The 16,465-nt window shown below is 39.8% G+C and overlaps 2 protein-coding genes across 7 annotated transcripts in view; one reads left to right on the top strand and one right to left on the bottom strand.

Annotated features, from left to right (window-relative positions):
- AP4S1 (adaptor related protein complex 4 subunit sigma 1) overlaps positions 1 to 11,072 on the top strand; it is a 49,118-nt gene extending 38,046 nt beyond the window's left edge. Inside the window, exon 6 of the mRNA XM_032404895.1 lies at positions 7,689 to 11,072. Coding sequence (XP_032260786.1) covers positions 7,689 to 7,817 — 129 coding nt within the window. The 3' untranslated portion in view covers positions 7,818 to 11,072. The remainder of the gene's footprint in view (positions 1 to 7,688) is intronic.
- The window catches only part of HECTD1 (HECT domain E3 ubiquitin protein ligase 1), an 86,597-nt gene continuing 81,069 nt past the window's right edge, over positions 10,938 to 16,465 (bottom strand). For all 6 annotated transcript variants that reach the window (XM_032404882.1, XM_032404880.1, XM_032404879.1 and 3 more), the window contains 5 exons: positions 15,898 to 15,976; positions 15,677 to 15,770; positions 14,833 to 14,983; positions 12,003 to 12,147; positions 10,938 to 11,893 (listed from right to left, as the gene is read on the bottom strand). In XM_032404882.1, the coding sequence (XP_032260773.1) occupies positions 11,756 to 11,893; positions 12,003 to 12,147; positions 14,833 to 14,983; positions 15,677 to 15,770; positions 15,898 to 15,976 (607 nt within the window). In that variant the 3' untranslated portion in view covers positions 10,938 to 11,755. The remainder of the gene's footprint in view (positions 11,894 to 12,002; positions 12,148 to 14,832; positions 14,984 to 15,676; positions 15,771 to 15,897; positions 15,977 to 16,465) is intronic.

Raw genomic sequence — 16,465 nt, forward strand, 5'->3', positions numbered from 1 at the left:
ACTACACCTATCTTTGTGTTTGCTCAGGCTTAAGAAAGCCTTCCTTGTCTGCCCACATGGAATAGACACGCTCGAAGGTTTGGCTTTGGTGCAGCACCAGGAGAATGGAAGTCAAAACCTTGTGGAATTCCCAAGAAGCGCTTTACTTGCCATCTTTTTATCCAGAAGCTTCACTCCCCTGAAGTGTTCTAAGAATGGGGCAGCTTTGCAGAGTCCACATGGCTAGACTTTGAGGAATAAAATGCACCATTTATCTACAGGCGCTTAGAATGGGCTTGTTCTACTGCTAGTAAGACTGACATCACAGAGCAAGACAGATGGGATTTCAAAAGGGAGTGACCTGGGGCACCTGGGTGGCTCAGTTGGTTAAGTGTCCAACGCTTGGTTTCAGCTCCGGTCATGATATCAGGTTTCTGGGATCGAGCCCCCGAGCCCCACATTGCATTGGGCTCCACGCTCAGCAGGAAGTCTGCTTCTCATCTCTCTCCCACTCTGCCGCTCCCCCTGCGCTCATTCTCTTTCTCTCTAGAATAAATAAATCTTAAAAAAAGAAAGAAAAGAAAGAAAGAAAGAAAGAAGAAAGAAAGAAAGAAAGAAAGAAAGAAAGAAAGAAAGAAAGAAAGAAAGAAAGAAAAGAAAAAGAAAAAAGAAAGAAAGGAAAGAAAGAAGAAATGACCCAAGCACAAGAAATTAGGACAGAAATTCTGGCTTCTTGAAAGCGCTTCTACTGAGCGGCAACTCTGTGTTGCAGTTAGTGTCAGGTGGGGCAGACCCTTGGGACCACGCATGTCAGTGACCTAAATCCTTCACGTGCCCTGCGTAAGTTCCTGTACACTCTTCACAGTCTCCTCTACTCACTGGGCTGAAATGCTGCCTGGGGACTCCTGAGGCCCTGCTTCTATCGGGAAAGTTTGCCCTATCACATACTTTAGTAGACGTATTTAAGATTTCAAGTTCTGGGGGCACCTGGCTGGCTCAGTCATTAGAGCATGTAACTCTTGATCTTGAGATCGTGAGTTTGAGTCCCATGTTGGGGAGTAGATTGTACTTTAATAATTTTTTAAAAATCTAAAAAAAACAACCCAAGCCTTCAAATTCTATGAATTAAGATGGTTTTTAGGAATCAACTAATGAGCTTTCCAAAATGTGTTCAGCTCTGTAACCCCAGATTTGCTGTATTCGCCAGACAATTCATAATTCAAAGGAGCTGTCTCTACCCCCTCTGCTAAATATTCAGGGGACTGGCGCCAGTGAACAGCGCTGTGGGGGAGATGTCCGCCTCGTCCTCAGTTCAGTGCACACCTACTAATGTGTGAACGTACAGAAAACCTTAACTGCCTTTTTGGTATTTGGTGCTTTTAAAGTGGCTTAAAGACTTGGTTTATTTGGGCTAGAGTGGAATGTAGCAGTACTACCTTCAGATTTGGACAACCAGGGTCCCTTTCCTGGGCCCTGGGCCTTAGGGGGCTTCATCTGGCTCTCCTTGAGCAGTATCCCTCTCCATGGGATGAGGATCCTGATCCAGAGCCTGGAGGGACCCAATCCACTTCTTTTTTTCTTTTTTTTAAGATTTTATTTATTTATTTGACAGAGAGAGACACAGCGAGAGAGGGAACACAAGCAGGGGGAGTAAAAGAGGGAGAAGCAGGCTTCCCGCTGAGCAGGGAGCCCGACTCGGGGCTCGATCCCAGGACCCCGGGATCATGACCTGAGCCGCAGGCAGATGCTCAACAACTGAGCCACCCAGGCGCCCGGACCCAATCCACTTCTTGATCATTCTCCAGCTACCTGGGTGCCCAGAATTCACTGGGTGCCCATATACCAGGGCCTATTGGTAGGTAGGGCCTGTACACACCTCTCCCCATGACTGGGGGCAGGAATGACAGAGAGCCTGGGATGGTAACCCACATACACACATGGGGAAAAAAGTGGGGAACAGGCTAGAATCCCTTTTTATATTCCAGGGCCACCTACTCCACAAATATAGGGAATCCAGAATCCAGAATGTTTTCTTGATTCCAGAATCTTTTAAATAAATCTTTAGAACATTCATGTTTTTATTTTCTAAGTCCTTAAAACCCAAAAGCCTGAGCAATTAGTTCTAGAACGTTAAAGCTCATGTGGGTGATGTGAAAGTACCTCTTTACTGTAGTTGAAGGTAGGGGAGAAGGAAGGGCCTCCGCTGCTGCTTGCACGCCGTGACTCAGCTAGTTGTGTTCCGTGGTGCTCTCTGGAGGGATGAAGGCAGCCAGGCAACAGTATTCAGCACCACCGAGATCTGCAGTCAGGCCCTTATCGGGACCCAGAGCCCACTGTGGGCCATCAGCCTCTCCTTCCATCATTACTTTCCTAAAATCCTAAACACCTTAAAGGTCCAGAAACCAGAATAGGTCTTCTCTGAATAGGAGCTAACTTCACACTGACTTCATGAGAAATCACTAAAGTACTTGTTCAACTAGGGGCTATGGAAATACTGGCAAGAAGAACAAAGAAGTTCTCCAGGGAAGCCACCCAACACCGAAGTGGTAGCTTCTAAATAAACTGAAATTGTCTCCATGTTCTCTCAGAAAGGTTACAATAATTGAGTCATTACCAAAGGATTTCTTATGAGGTACGATGGAGTATGTGATTATCTCAGGAATGACTTGATAATGTCAGATAGGAGTAAACTAGCTCCCGTCTCCCTGCAAGTTACTTTTAGAGTCCTAGGATTTGAGTACTTTGGAGCTAGAAGAAAACTACACCATCACCAGGTTAAAACCTCATTTTTAGATGAAAAGCCTGAAGCCCAGAGGGGTTCTGTGACGTGTCCCAAGCCATAGAGCTACTTTGGGGCAGAGCTGGTACCAGTCTCTGGGTTTCCAGGGCTATAAAATTAGATATAGGAGTGCCTGGGTGGCTCAGTCGGTTGAGCGTCTGCCTTCGGCTCAGGTCATGATCCCAGGGTCCTGGGATGGAGCCCCGCATCGGGCTCCCTGCTCGGCGGAGAGCCTGCTTCTCCCTCTGTCTCTGCCTCTGCTTGTGCTCTCTGTCTCTGTGTCAAATAAATAAATAAAATCCTTAAAAAAATAAAATTAGATGAGATTAAATTTGACACGTTTTTAAAAAATTTGTTATTGTCTGGAGTAGATTGTGGCAGTTTAGTTTCTAACAAAACATTTGTAAAGTGCCTGTCACCGTGCTATCTTGGTGTTGTCGAAGTTTTTCCTGAAGTAGGAAAGAAGTTTTGAAGAAACACTAGACTTTGGTTGGAGGAGTCAGGTATGATGAAAGAGAGTATCTGAATGTCTTGATAAGAGCATGCTCTGCAAAAGTGGGGTTCATATTTCATGATTTTTTTTTCAAGTAGGCTCCATGCCCAGCATGGAGCCCAATGCAGGGCTTGAACTCACGACCCTAAGATCAAGACCTGAAATGAGATCAAGAGTCGGACACCCAACTGACTAAGCCCCCCAGGCACCCCCACGTTAATTTCTGAACATCTTTTTCTTTCTTTTTAAAATATGTAAATTAAAAGCAGGGCTGCAAAGCGTGAGAACTAGCCCATGCAGCTTGTCCAGTCTTTGGGAAGGGCAGGCACTGAGAAGCAAGGGGGCCAAAACCATCTCAGCATGAGAACTGCAGTCAGTGCTGTCATGAGTGAAGAGTCAGAATTATGAACAGTCCCCCAGGGAGTCAGCCATTTACCTGGGAATGGGGTGTGAAGGTTCCAGATTGAACAGTTCTGCCTTCTGGGCTTCTCTGGTTGTCATTGGCCTTTGCTGTCTCCGTATTTCCTTGAACTGCGTCCTGTAGGTGCATTTGCATCTGCTACTACCGTTCCACCCCTCTGCCTTACCCCGACTCCTTTCGCTTCATGCTTCCAGGTTCTGTTTGTTTTACTCAGGAACAATGACAGCAAGTTAGGAGGAGCAACAGAGTTAGGAGAAAAACCAAAGAAACTGACAGGCTCATTTGACCCAATGCTTTCATATTTGTGTAATTTTACATAAATTTATATAAACTTAAAATAATTACACCTGGCTGTCTTGTTGATCTCAGAATATGAATGGACCTTTAAGGAAAAACCCATTAAAAAAAATATATATAGGGGCGCCTGGGTGGCTCAGTCGTTAAGCGTCTGCCATCGGCTCAGGTCATGATCTCAGGGTCCTGGGATCGAGCCCCACATCAGGCTCCCTGCTCCGTGGGAAGCCTGCTTCTCCCTCTCCCACTCCCCCTGCTTGTGTTCCCTCTCTCGCCATCTCTCTCTGTCAAATAAATAAATAAAATCTTTAAAAAAAAAAAAAGATAAACTCCTTTTCAGTGGCCTAATTAACAAGGAACAATACCAAGCCTAAAAGTGGACAGCAGACTGTATTACAAGGAGAGTATACCCAGGACTGTGCATGGTCTTCATGAGGATAGTCTTCTATACAGGAGTATTCCCTTTTCTGTGGGAAATGTGAACACAAAGGCCCTTCACAGTTTATCTAATTTCATGGCAAATTGAATTAAAGTATAAATATGAGAGCAAGTTTTTCCCCACCCCACTTAATTTATCAAGAACTTTGCTTAGGTAGGATCTTAAAAAAGAAAAAGAAATAAAAAAAGAAGACAAGGGATCTGGGACCAAAATCTCGAGTTAGAAATTTTAGTTCCTAGGCTGGGCTCTGCCTGGGAATTGCTTTTCAGGTCCCATTCGAATATATGCTGCTCGATTTTCTCTTTTGAAAGGATAACTAGACTACCACAGTGATATTAAAATACCATATTGAAAAAGTGATTTATGATCCAGAGACCGAAATTCCAATGTAGGAACCAGAAACATTTCAAGCGCTTTAATTAAAAAACTGGTTTCAAGTGGCACTATGTTCAACTTCAACCCACATTACATAGCAAGGCTCTTGGGTTTCAGGATTGGGAGAAAATGGGGCTTTCTGAATCTGCTCTTTGGGAGGCTGTCTGTAGTTCCTATCAGTTCCAACCTTAGGGTGCCCAAGTTACCCTAGGGATCTTTAAGTCAGTTAAGTTCAGTACAACCCAAAGGTAGGACCCTCTTGAAATAGTCATTCTCAGCCTACCACATTAATAGACCAATAGCCTGGACCTTTCTTGCTTCATCCTATTCCAGATGTCAGGGCTAAAGCATGTTTGCCTGTTTATTGCCATGGGGCTTTGCATATAAGGCATTTTTTTGGTCCCTGACATGTATCCCAAATGCCATTACTCTTGGCTTCACCAGTGTGTACAAGTTGCTTATAAACCAAATCAAGATGTAAACAGCTGGATTCTTATTTTAAAGGAGTCACATGATTCCAGGGGGACATCAGCTTTCAGGCCTTTCCCTCACATTGGATTTGGTCTGTGGTTTCCCCATATAGTGCTGGAAAGCCACGTGGTTATTAAGGGTTTGAATCAGCTACTCAGATAAGACAGGCAGTCACATGCCCACAGTACAGAATGACCTCACTGAGCAACTCATGTTTCTAGGATGTTGGGAAATTCAGACTTGCTGAAAGACCTTGTCCTTACGATGTGAGGATGTCAGTGGTTGATACGATTCAGCAGCAAATTCTCATCTGACTTTCAAACAATGGGCCTCTTGCTCAAGGGGACATCTAAATTTTAGATCATCTACTTGCCACAGTCTTCAGAGCAGTTTAATCCCTGAACCAATTCAAATAGAATAGATTAAAATTAGATCTCCTTCTCTCTCCAAGAAAATTTTATTTTATTTTTTTTAAAGATTTTATTTATTTGAGAGAGAGAATGAGATAGAGAGAGAGAGAGCACGAGAGGGGGGAGGGTCAGGGGGAGAAGCAGACTCCCTGCTGAGCAGGGAGCCCGACGCGGGACTCGATCCTGGGACTCCAGGATCATGACCTGAGCCGAAGGCAGTCGCCCAACCAATTGAGCCACCCAGGCGCCCCAAGAAAATCATCTTAGATGAGTTGACATTTTCAATGCACCAAGGCTTTCATTGCCCTTAGTGACTACGACAGGGGGATTGTGCCTTAGTGAATATGACAGGGGGATTCTGCAGGCCATTTTTCACACAGCCACCTATGCTCCCCAACTCCGCTTCTTTGTACCCAGCTGACATTTCTACTTTGTCTGGCTTCTGGGTCTGACTGAGTCAAGGGCCTAATATTGCAGTCCCAGTTTGGTCATGGACAAAGCAATCATCTATATAATTGGAAGACATTATTAATAGGTTTATCAGAGTGAAGCTTTTTTTTTTTTTTCTTTTCTGGGTCATTTAAGGACAGTTCCCATGGGCTCCTGGAAAACAGTTTATTCTGCTAGAGGACTCTTTGCACAGAGCTTAATGAGATATTAATGCAAAGCCTAACAGAAACCTAAAAGTCATTCACAGGGTTGTCTCATTTTCTACAGATGTATTTCACTAAACAAATACAATACAGACTTGAACATCTGGAATTATTGAAAAAAATCAGGTGGTAACGATTCACTTTACAAAGATTCACTATTTAATTATGAACTCCCCTAGTGCATTTAAGTCACTCATTTGTTGAAGTTTGTCTATTTGAAACCATCTGCTTCAATCAGCTGTTTTGGTTTTTTTTTTTTTTTTAAACAGACCAGGATCATGTTCTTTAAATAGAGATGAAAATAAGCTATTAAAGTATAGAATTCAGAACCATTCAATATTGTCATCATCTCATTCTAGTTCCCCTTCTCCTTTGACAAAAGAAAGTTTCCTGAAGGGGCTCCTGGGGGGAAGGAATTTGGCTCTTTCCAATTAGCAAGACCTCATAGGCTAACAACATTTTCGTCTCCCTCCATGCCCTATACTAACTTTCCACTAGGAACATCAGTACCCGGAGGTGGCTCCATAATTCCCAAAGGAGTATTTTTAGAACTGTTCATTCATGCAAGATACTCTCATGAATTTCAGAATTTTTATCTACTTGGGAATTAGCATTGTCTTGCTTTCTTCATTCATATCTACTCTTGGTGATTTTTTCTTCAGTCTGAGAGAAAAGATAGCTTAAGACGCGAGGTTTTGTGAAGGCATTTGGTTTGGGGTGAGGTTTGAGGGCTGAGGGAGGCTGTATACTCAGTAGCCGCAGGCCCCTCCCGAGAAGTCTGGAAGCAGAACCATCAAACCAAAGCTGTGGGCTTAAATTCCAGCTCTGGCAATTACCAGCCATGTGACCTTGGACAATGGCTTTGAGCCTATTTGCTCCCATGTAAAATTAGGATAATATGTAACATTTGTATCATACAGTTGTAGAGAAGACTGAAAAAATTATGTAAAATACCCAACACAATGCCTGGAACATCGTGTGTATTAGTGTTGATATTATTAGTGTCTGGGGAAGACAACACTGCTCTTGTCCAGTCATGCTCTTGCCAATGTCACTTGCTTTGTTCTCTAGTTCTTAGTAGAGTCACTTTCCCTCTGGCTAAAATGTGTAGTAGCTATTCTGTTTCTATGCCTACTGGCCAGTTAGCTTAGCCAAAGTGAAACTAGGTGTGTATGTGGATATGAAAGTAATAATTTCTAACATGGACACCAATTTTAAATCTAATTTCAGAAGTTCTGTAAAAAAAAACAAATACACTTCATGCTTAGACTAACTTACATGGGAAAAATTATAAGCTAAGTCGAAAGTTATTACTTAATGTTACATGTTAATATCTTTGTAACTCTAAAACTAATTTCCTTAATATGAACTTAGATAATGTTTAATTTGGATAAAGTGCACATCATTTTGGATGAGATGGTGTTAAATGGCTGCATCGTGGAAACGAATCGGGCAAGAATTCTTGCCCCTCTACTCATTCTTGATAAAATGTCAGAAAGCTGAATGATGGAAGGCTCTGCCAGACAACATCAACCTGTAGAAGTGAGAATACCATGGAATACCTCTCAACATCTGTAGCCCAAAAAATGTGGAAGACTGCACATTGCAAAATGGGGTGTCCTTCCAAAGACATTTTAAATAGGTGTTTTCCACATTTCCTAAATGGAAAACAAAGCTTTATTTTAAAATATGGTATTCAAAGAAATATTTTCTCTGAACTAAGAGACAAGTTTTGTTTTCTAACCATAAGCATTTTTTCCCCACTTGTTCAAATTTTGTTGAGTTCTGAGGGTAATTTTTTTGTTCTCTGCTTTCCTATGCACATTTAATTCAGGATTAGCAGCATGGGAAGAATGTGTGACAATTATCAGCCAATAAAATTTTAAACACACATAGTACTTTGAATGTTTTCTGAATGCTTTTTCCTTAAAATGATTTAAAAAGTCAAAACTTTACAAAATTGTGTACCTAATAAAAATTGAGAATTAAATTTTATGCCAGTTTCGAAAAGCCTGATAACCATTTTATTGGCACTTGGCAATTACAATGTCATCATGTAATTAATTCACTTATAATGTTACTACCAAAAATGAATGGTTACACATTAAAAGAGAGCTGTTACAACCATCCTTTAGGCCATATTGTAAATGGTTTGTCTTATTAGAAAACTTATTTGTAAATGAAAATTTAGTTCAAAGTCTAAAAATAGAATGCAAGAGAGTATCTCTGTTGAGGTCAGCATGATATGAGTCCGAGTTCTCCCCTGCCTCCCTAACTCATTCCTTTGACCCCTTCTCCTGGAATGTCTTGAAGCAAAGAAAACTAAGTCACTATAAAAAAGCAATGACCTGCCTGATCCTTCCAAATTTTTCTAGATGCTTTTGCTACTTAGTCAACAGGAGTATACAGAACTGTCTTAGGTAAAAGCATGTTTATGTGCATACTGGGTAGGAAGGCAGATAAAATGGAAGAAATAGAAATACAGTCTTGGTACATTAAGATATTGTGCCATCCTATGGAATTCTAAGAGTTCTTTCATCTACAACACTCTATCCTCCAAAAGAAAACATAAATGGACATTACAGGTATTGATGATTCATTCAGTACTGTTTGCTTTTTTTCTCTCTCTTGTATATGTGGGGGTGGGGGAAGGATATCTTTTAAATCTTTCTTTCTAAAAATCTACTTACATATTTAAAGTTTGCATCTATTAAGACCCAGGCAACCAGGCAATAATGGATTCGAAAAGCAAACCTGAGTTGGACTCATTCAGAAAGGCAGAAGAAAGGCTTCTGATCGCCAGAACAGCAAATGGTACATGTGTATAGATCCCCCTTTGCATTAAGTAGCCAAGGTGTGGGGAAAGCCCAGTCTAGATCAAAGTGCTTTGGAGGTCTAAGACATATTAGTTGGGAAACACTGTCCTAGTTGGTAGGCACTTAATCAGTAGCACATTCAGGTAACTGCTGAAACTGGTACACCAGAAGTAACTAGGGAGTGAACAAAATTAATTTTTAGGTCACACCAAAATAGCACTTGGGTAACATCTTGGCACAGATTTTAGTACCTTTAGAGAATAACAATTAAAAAAAAAAAAAAAAATACGAGGTAGATACCACAGGAAAGAAAGCCGAATAACCTAATACATGTGGAGACCCTAGTAGAGGTCTCCTAACACTTGATTCATGCAAAGTGAACTGTAATAGGACAATCTGTTCTTCTAGGCTGTGTCATAATTTCCTTTCATGTTTACTGCTGAATTGTGAACAGCTTTAAATGATTTTCACACTCATGAAATTTATGCCTCAGATTGGTCAGCTTTATCTTGAAGACTCCTGACATTTCATTTACTGAATGTGTAAGACTCATCAATTTTACCTGCTACAGCAATGTGCTAGACCAGGATTCAGCAAACCTCTTCTGTAAAAGGCCAGATAGTAAATACTTTAGGCTTCATGGGCCATATGGTCTCTGCTGTAAACACACAGTTCTGCCACTGTAGTGTAAAAACAGCCACAGATAATACGTAAAGGAATGAGCATGGCTGTGTTCTAATAAAACTTTATTTATGGACACTGAAATTTGAATTTCATAAAATTTCCACATCATAAAGTATTATTCTTTTTGTTTTTTTAACCACTTAAAAATTTTAAAACCATGCTTAGTACGTGGGCAATACAAAGCAAGCAGCAGGCCATCGTTTGCTGAGCCCTGTGCTAGATTAGTCTTGATAAAAGCTGGGTATTGACAGACATTTTACAGACTTAGATAAATGGCAATACTAAGCACATAAATTGGATTTTAACTCTAACACTAGTATGAAGTTTTAGTCATGCATCCATGACTTTATTGAGACAATCACCACCACTATTTTTTGGATTGAAGCATAGGTCATACATTTAAATATTGCTATTATGTTTTATTTTAACTTTTATTCTCACAGAGAACTGTGAAACTAACAACAAGATGAGTTATTTAAATGCTGCCACTGATAGCCTGTCACAACATTCTTGCGCAGAGAATAGAAACAGTACGCAAACGGCTGACTGCAGTGGGAGGTATCTCTTCTAATGTAGAAAGGGAATGTACCTTTTAAACAGGTAAATAATAAGCAATTCCAAAATTTTCACTCCTAAAAAAGCCATTTGGCTAATCAGGCCTAATGACAGTTCTTTCACCTAAGGGCACAGATGTGATACATCAAGGGGATTTGGAAAACGGAAACAAAAGAAGCCCTTTTCAAAACCAGGAAATGGCAGTATCCTGGTGGTTTCTTTTCACACTAACACAACATTGAGAAATCATTCTTGGATCTTAGACTTACACATCCCTGCAGATACAAAGGTAAGGAGCAGATGTGGTGTTGAAAAAGTTAACACAAATAACTTGGCCATTCTTAGCTGAAGAATACTATAAGACAGCACACCAACAGTTGGATCACAAGCATGTGAACATATATTTCTTCTAGCTTTCCAGTTTCAGTAAGTGTATTTACTATAGAAAAATACATTTCTAAATGTAGCAATTTCAAAAAACTAAATCTCAGTGATTCAAAATAAAAAATATCTGGTTAAGCTCTTAGGTCTGCTCGTTGCAGTGAAATAGTCACGTGACACAGTTTTGTACGCTGCAAACATTTTAATGATTATTGTTGAGCATACATTTTGGAAATTTTTTACTTCAAACTGCAACAAGTTAAATAAATGTTTATAATATACAAAGAAAATACAACCAAAAGTAAAACTTGCTTTTAAGTGTGCCTTGCATCTAGACCAGTGTTTTTTCTTTTTTCCCCTTAATATACCTTTACTTCTGAGCTGCACAAACACACTTAAGAATTTGATCTTTATAGTATGGCATTTAGGAAATAAAAATATACTCCCACCTCAAAGAAATAAAAAGGTTGTGCATGATTATATGCCAAACAAAAGAGAGAACACTAGAATACTCTGATAGTGCAGGCATCATTAAAAAGGAAAAGAAAAAGCTTGAGATGCTCATTAACTCTCTATGTTTTAAGGAAGCAGGATTTTTGACCGAGTAGCTTAAAAGCCAGCAAAACAGGGATCAGTGACGGCAACTGTAGTGTATGAAGTATGAAACGACAAACTTTACACAAATACACTGTTAGAAATTTACCAGTGAACACTGAAGATCTGAGAAGCTGCTCTTTGGAACAGTCAAGTAGGGACCACCTTTTTCCAGTCACTAAGCCCTTGTAGCAACACACAGTGTTCTGTGCTATATACTTGCTGGCTGGGTAGTTAAAGGGTTTGTTTTGTCATTAGCAGCTAACCAACTTATTCCACATGTTCTTAAAGCCTTAATGGTTGAAATAAAGGCAAGTGTCATTAGCGTAGAGGATCATATACTTCTCTGCACACAAACACAAGAGGCTTCACTAGTATTTTAAAAGTCTCTGATGTCTCCCACTTTGAAGCTCAGTTGAGATGAAAGCCTTTCTCCATGGTAGCAGCTAGTAGGCGCTCTCTCATGATCTCCTCCGAAGAATATTCAGGCAACTTCAGATAATGCACACATGTATTCACTGATGGATAGCTTGCATCAGTAGCATCAACCTACAAAAAGAAAAGTGAAAAACAGAAGGCCATGACTTTAAATATTTCTTTCTTTCAATCCTGCAGTAACTAAATTCCATTTGGATTCCCTATTAGCTAAGGTTTGTACCTTGCGTACAACTGTGAGCCTGGGATGCAGATTAGCCAGTCCACCTGGGGGTAGAGTTGAGCAACCGGTGGTAAACTGCAGGAATGCTTTCCTTTCATCTGAAGACATGCCACACAAAACCCTCACGAACCTCAGGAAACCAGGGCTAAAAGGAGAAAAATAGAGTTCTACTGATCTGACAGATGATTTAAATGAAAAACACTACTTTGTAAGCCAGCAATAACCCAAAAAACAATTATCAACATGTGAGAAGAATACTATCTAGAGACGCTTGAGTAAGCATGAAATGAGTGGATTAAGCTACTTTAAAAATACCCTGCAAAGACTGTCTTGTAGTTATAAATGGTTGAGAACTGAAACACTGATGGAGTACAGGGACCAAATATGCAACAAGGTCAGCAAATCAGAAAACTTCAAAATGCACATGCATAATTAATCCAAATATGGCTAAACTACCAAAGGGGATCTGAAACAATCCATCTTTGTTAACAGTGAAATAAACTATTTCTATATGCCACAACAGGGAAGAATTTCATAATCATAATGTTAAACAAAAGAAGCCAGACCTTAAAAAATACATACTGTATGATTTCATTTACTAAAGTTCAAATGCAAGCAAAACTGATCAACAGAAATAGTGATTTAATATTAGAAAAGAATATAATGGGCAAGGGCAATTCTTGAGTTGTTTCTTGTTTTGGGTGCCAATACACAGGCGTTTCCCTTTTGTGAAAATTCTCCAGACTGTACATGCAATTTGTGCACTATTATAATTCAATAAAAAGTTGACTTAAGCAAAAAATTCTATGTTAAGTTTAAACTAATTCGTAATACGGTTGACCCTTGAACAACAAGGGGTTTGAACTGCACAGATCCACTTATATCTGTAATTTTTTAAGATAAATACAAGAGAGTACTGCAAATACATTTTCTCTAACTCATGATTTTCTTTTTTGTTATCTGAGTATAGTTGACAGACAATGTTACATTAGTTTGAGGTGTACAACACAGTAATTCAACAAGTTTATACATTAAGCTATGTTACCACAAGTGTAGTTCCTCATGAGTCTTTTTTTTTTTTTTTACGATTTTTATTTATTTGAGAGAGAGTGAGTGAGCGAGCACACGAGCAGGGGGCAAAGTGAGAGGCAGAAGCAGGCTCTCCGCTGAGCAGGGAGCCTAATGCAGGGCTTGATCCCAGGACCCCGGGATCATGACCCAAGCTGAAGGCAGACACTTAACCGAATGAGCCACCCAGGCACCCCCCTCATGATTTTCTTAACATTTTCTTTTCTCCAGCTTATGTTATTGTAAGGATATAGTACATAATACACATAACATATGTAGTGACTGTTTATATTATCAGTAAAGTTGGTCAAAGTAGGCTACTAGTAGTTAAGTTTTTGAGGTATCAAACATATGGATTTTCAACTGTGCCCCTAACCCCTACATTGTTCAGGGGTCAACTGTATTCTCTCATTTATGTTAATTTGGAAACGTTTAAAAAGAAAAAGTACTATAGGGCCTATAGTCTTAAAAAATATCAGTGGTATGAAAGAAAAAGAAAAAAAACAGCTAAAGAACTGTTTCAGATTAAAAACCTATCACAAGATAACCCTATCACAACCAAATGCTATTTCCTGACAATGGGCAGTGGTGGTGAGGGGAGTGCTATGAAGGACATTATTGGAGTAAACAACGAAACTGGAATATGGACTAAAGATCAGCTAACAGTATGAATTTGCTAGTGAATGTGAATACACGGGAGAATATCCATATTTTTAGGAAATGCACACTCTATCACAGAATAAAGGCACATGATATATGCGACATTCTCAAATGGTTCAGAAAAAAATAGTATACACACACATATATATCACATGTAGGTGTGTGTGTGTATATAAATAGATAATATAAAAGAAGTATTAAGTACAGTTGAATCTGGGTAAAGATGATACGGGAATTCTTTCAACTATTCAACTTGTCTATTTGAAAAAAAGAATTTTTTTTTTTTTTTTAAGATTCCACTCACTTATTAGAGAGAGAGAGAGAGATCACAGAGGTAGAAGGAGAGGGAGAAGCAGATTCGCCACCGAGCAGGGAGCCCGATGCAGGGCTCGATCCCAGGACCCTGAGACCATGACCCGAGCTGAAGGCAGACACTTAACTGACTGAGCCACCCAGGCGTCCCTCTATTTGAAATTTTTTTAAAATAAAGGTTAATATATGGGGCACCTCGGGCTCAGTCAGGTTAAGCGCCTGCCTCCAGCCCGCACCAGCCTCCCTGCTCAGTGGGGAGTCTGCTTCTCCCTCTGCCTCTCCCTCCTGCTCATGCTATCTCGCTCACTCTCTCTCTCTCAAATAAATAACATCTTTAAAAAAAAAAAAAAATGTTAATATAAAATGAAGCCTAAGGGCTTAAAGGGGCACCTGGGTGGCTCAGTCAGTTAAGCATCTGCCTTTGGCCCAGGTCATGTTCCCAGGGTCCTGGGATCAAGCCCTGCATTGGGCTCCCTGCTCAGCAGGGAGTCTGCTTCTCCCTCTGCCCACCCCCACTGTGCTCTCTAGCTCTCTCTCAAATAAATAAAATCTTCTTTAAAAAAATGAAGTCTAACGGTTTACTATTTACCCAATTTTTTAAATAGTGAACAATTAAAATGGAATCTTAACACCAACAAAGACTCGGTTGTCTTTTTGTGTAAACTCAGCCTTATCAATGGATATGAAAACAGCTTTCTCACTTCACTAAGTCGTAGTTCTTTAGAGAATCTGCCATTTGATTTTGGGACATAAACTATTTTGTTGACCTTAGAAAATAACCAATACATACCTGTCACGTGTATAACCTAACTTAGGTTCAGTATAATTAATAATATCCTCTGCTGCCCAGGATGGTGACTGGTTTCCACAAAGTATCATCTGGACTTCTTCATGGCTGAAGGAACTTAATTTCTCCATTGGAAAAACTTTGTTAAACCCATCTACATTATACACAGCAAAAAAATAAAAACAAAACACACAACTCAATTTCTAAGTTACAATTTCAAAATACCAAATTTCAAATCAAAATAGCTAATATCAACTAAATGGACATAATATGAATAAAATATTAATAAATGCTTGAAAAAACAAATATAAATTAAAATAGCTTGAAATCAAAGCTGTGCTAAGGTTTTAAGTACAGAAATTTCACTTAATACTGCAAATGTGAACAGAGATATTCAGTCACTATGGTCAGTAGCCAAATTCTAGTAATTTCTTAACCAGCTCTTTGTGTCATACAAGGCTAGCCAAAGCTATATTCTCATTTTCAAAACTAGTATGTGATGAATAGTCTAATAGATTTTGCTTCAATTCTCACCTAAGAACTTAGGTTCTAACTTGGCTTAATTCATGTAATGTGTAAAGTACGCAACCTATGTCCACATACAAATGAAGAAATGGAGGCCAAAAGTGAGTCCCCCATTACTCAGGAGGAGCAAGTTGAGGGTATACCACAGCTGGAGAATGTTCCAACCTGTTCTGGGTACTCTGTGGGACCTAACTATCTGGAAGACAGGAAACTAGAGGGCAAATCTAGAGATTACCTACAATTCTTGACAAGAGAAATACCTTAATTTCAAATGTCTCAAAGTGAAAGGAGAAAGATTAAGTTAAAGAGCCCTAAAAATTACCTCTAAAGGCTTCCATCTGTTTCTGAATACCCGTATGCATACAAAAGTCAAACATCAAATCCACATATTCTTCTGCATTATCCATTGTTATCATCTACAAAGGAAAATTTGCCAACATTGTTGTTAATATCTAGGAATATTTCAGTAGCACCTACTACAACTGGCCTCATTAAGAAGATGTTCTGAACTTACAACTACATCAAAAACAAAATTTTTATTACCTCATCTTCCCCACTTGGCTTGAGATCCACAGCTGTAAAACCATATATTCTTGAGGAAGGGCAAAACTGGAAATTTAAACTGGGAAGACAAAAAGGACTGGATTAACATTTAGCTACCATTGGTGTTTAATTTTTAAAACACTGCTGCCAAAGTGGCACCTGGGTGGCCAGCTGGTTAAGCGTCTGCCTTCAGCTCAGGTCATGATCCTGGAGTCCTGGGATGGAGCCCCGCATCGGGGTCCCTGCTCAGGGGGAGTCTGCATCTCCCTCTGCCCCTCCCCCAACTTGTGCTTTCTCTCTCAAATAAATAAAAATCTTTAAAAAATAAATAAAACACTGCTGCCAAAACCATGAACCCCCACTCCCCGCACCCTTCCAACAAAAAACTGTATACCAGCTTAGATGTTAAGTAGGAGGACTTTTGAATGCAAAACCCCTGTGCACAAAAACTATTAGAACAACCATTACCAAACCTGGCTCTGCAAAGATTGCATGAAACCACCACCTTTCCATATTTCACTTCTCTCTTATGGCACAAAATTAACAAAGTAAGGGTTTTTGCAATAAA

Source organism: Phoca vitulina, unplaced genomic scaffold (genome assembly GCF_004348235.1).
Source record: "Phoca vitulina isolate PV1807 unplaced genomic scaffold, GSC_HSeal_1.0 scaffold7, whole genome shotgun sequence".
NCBI classification, from domain to species: domain Eukaryota; kingdom Metazoa; phylum Chordata; class Mammalia; order Carnivora; family Phocidae; genus Phoca; species Phoca vitulina.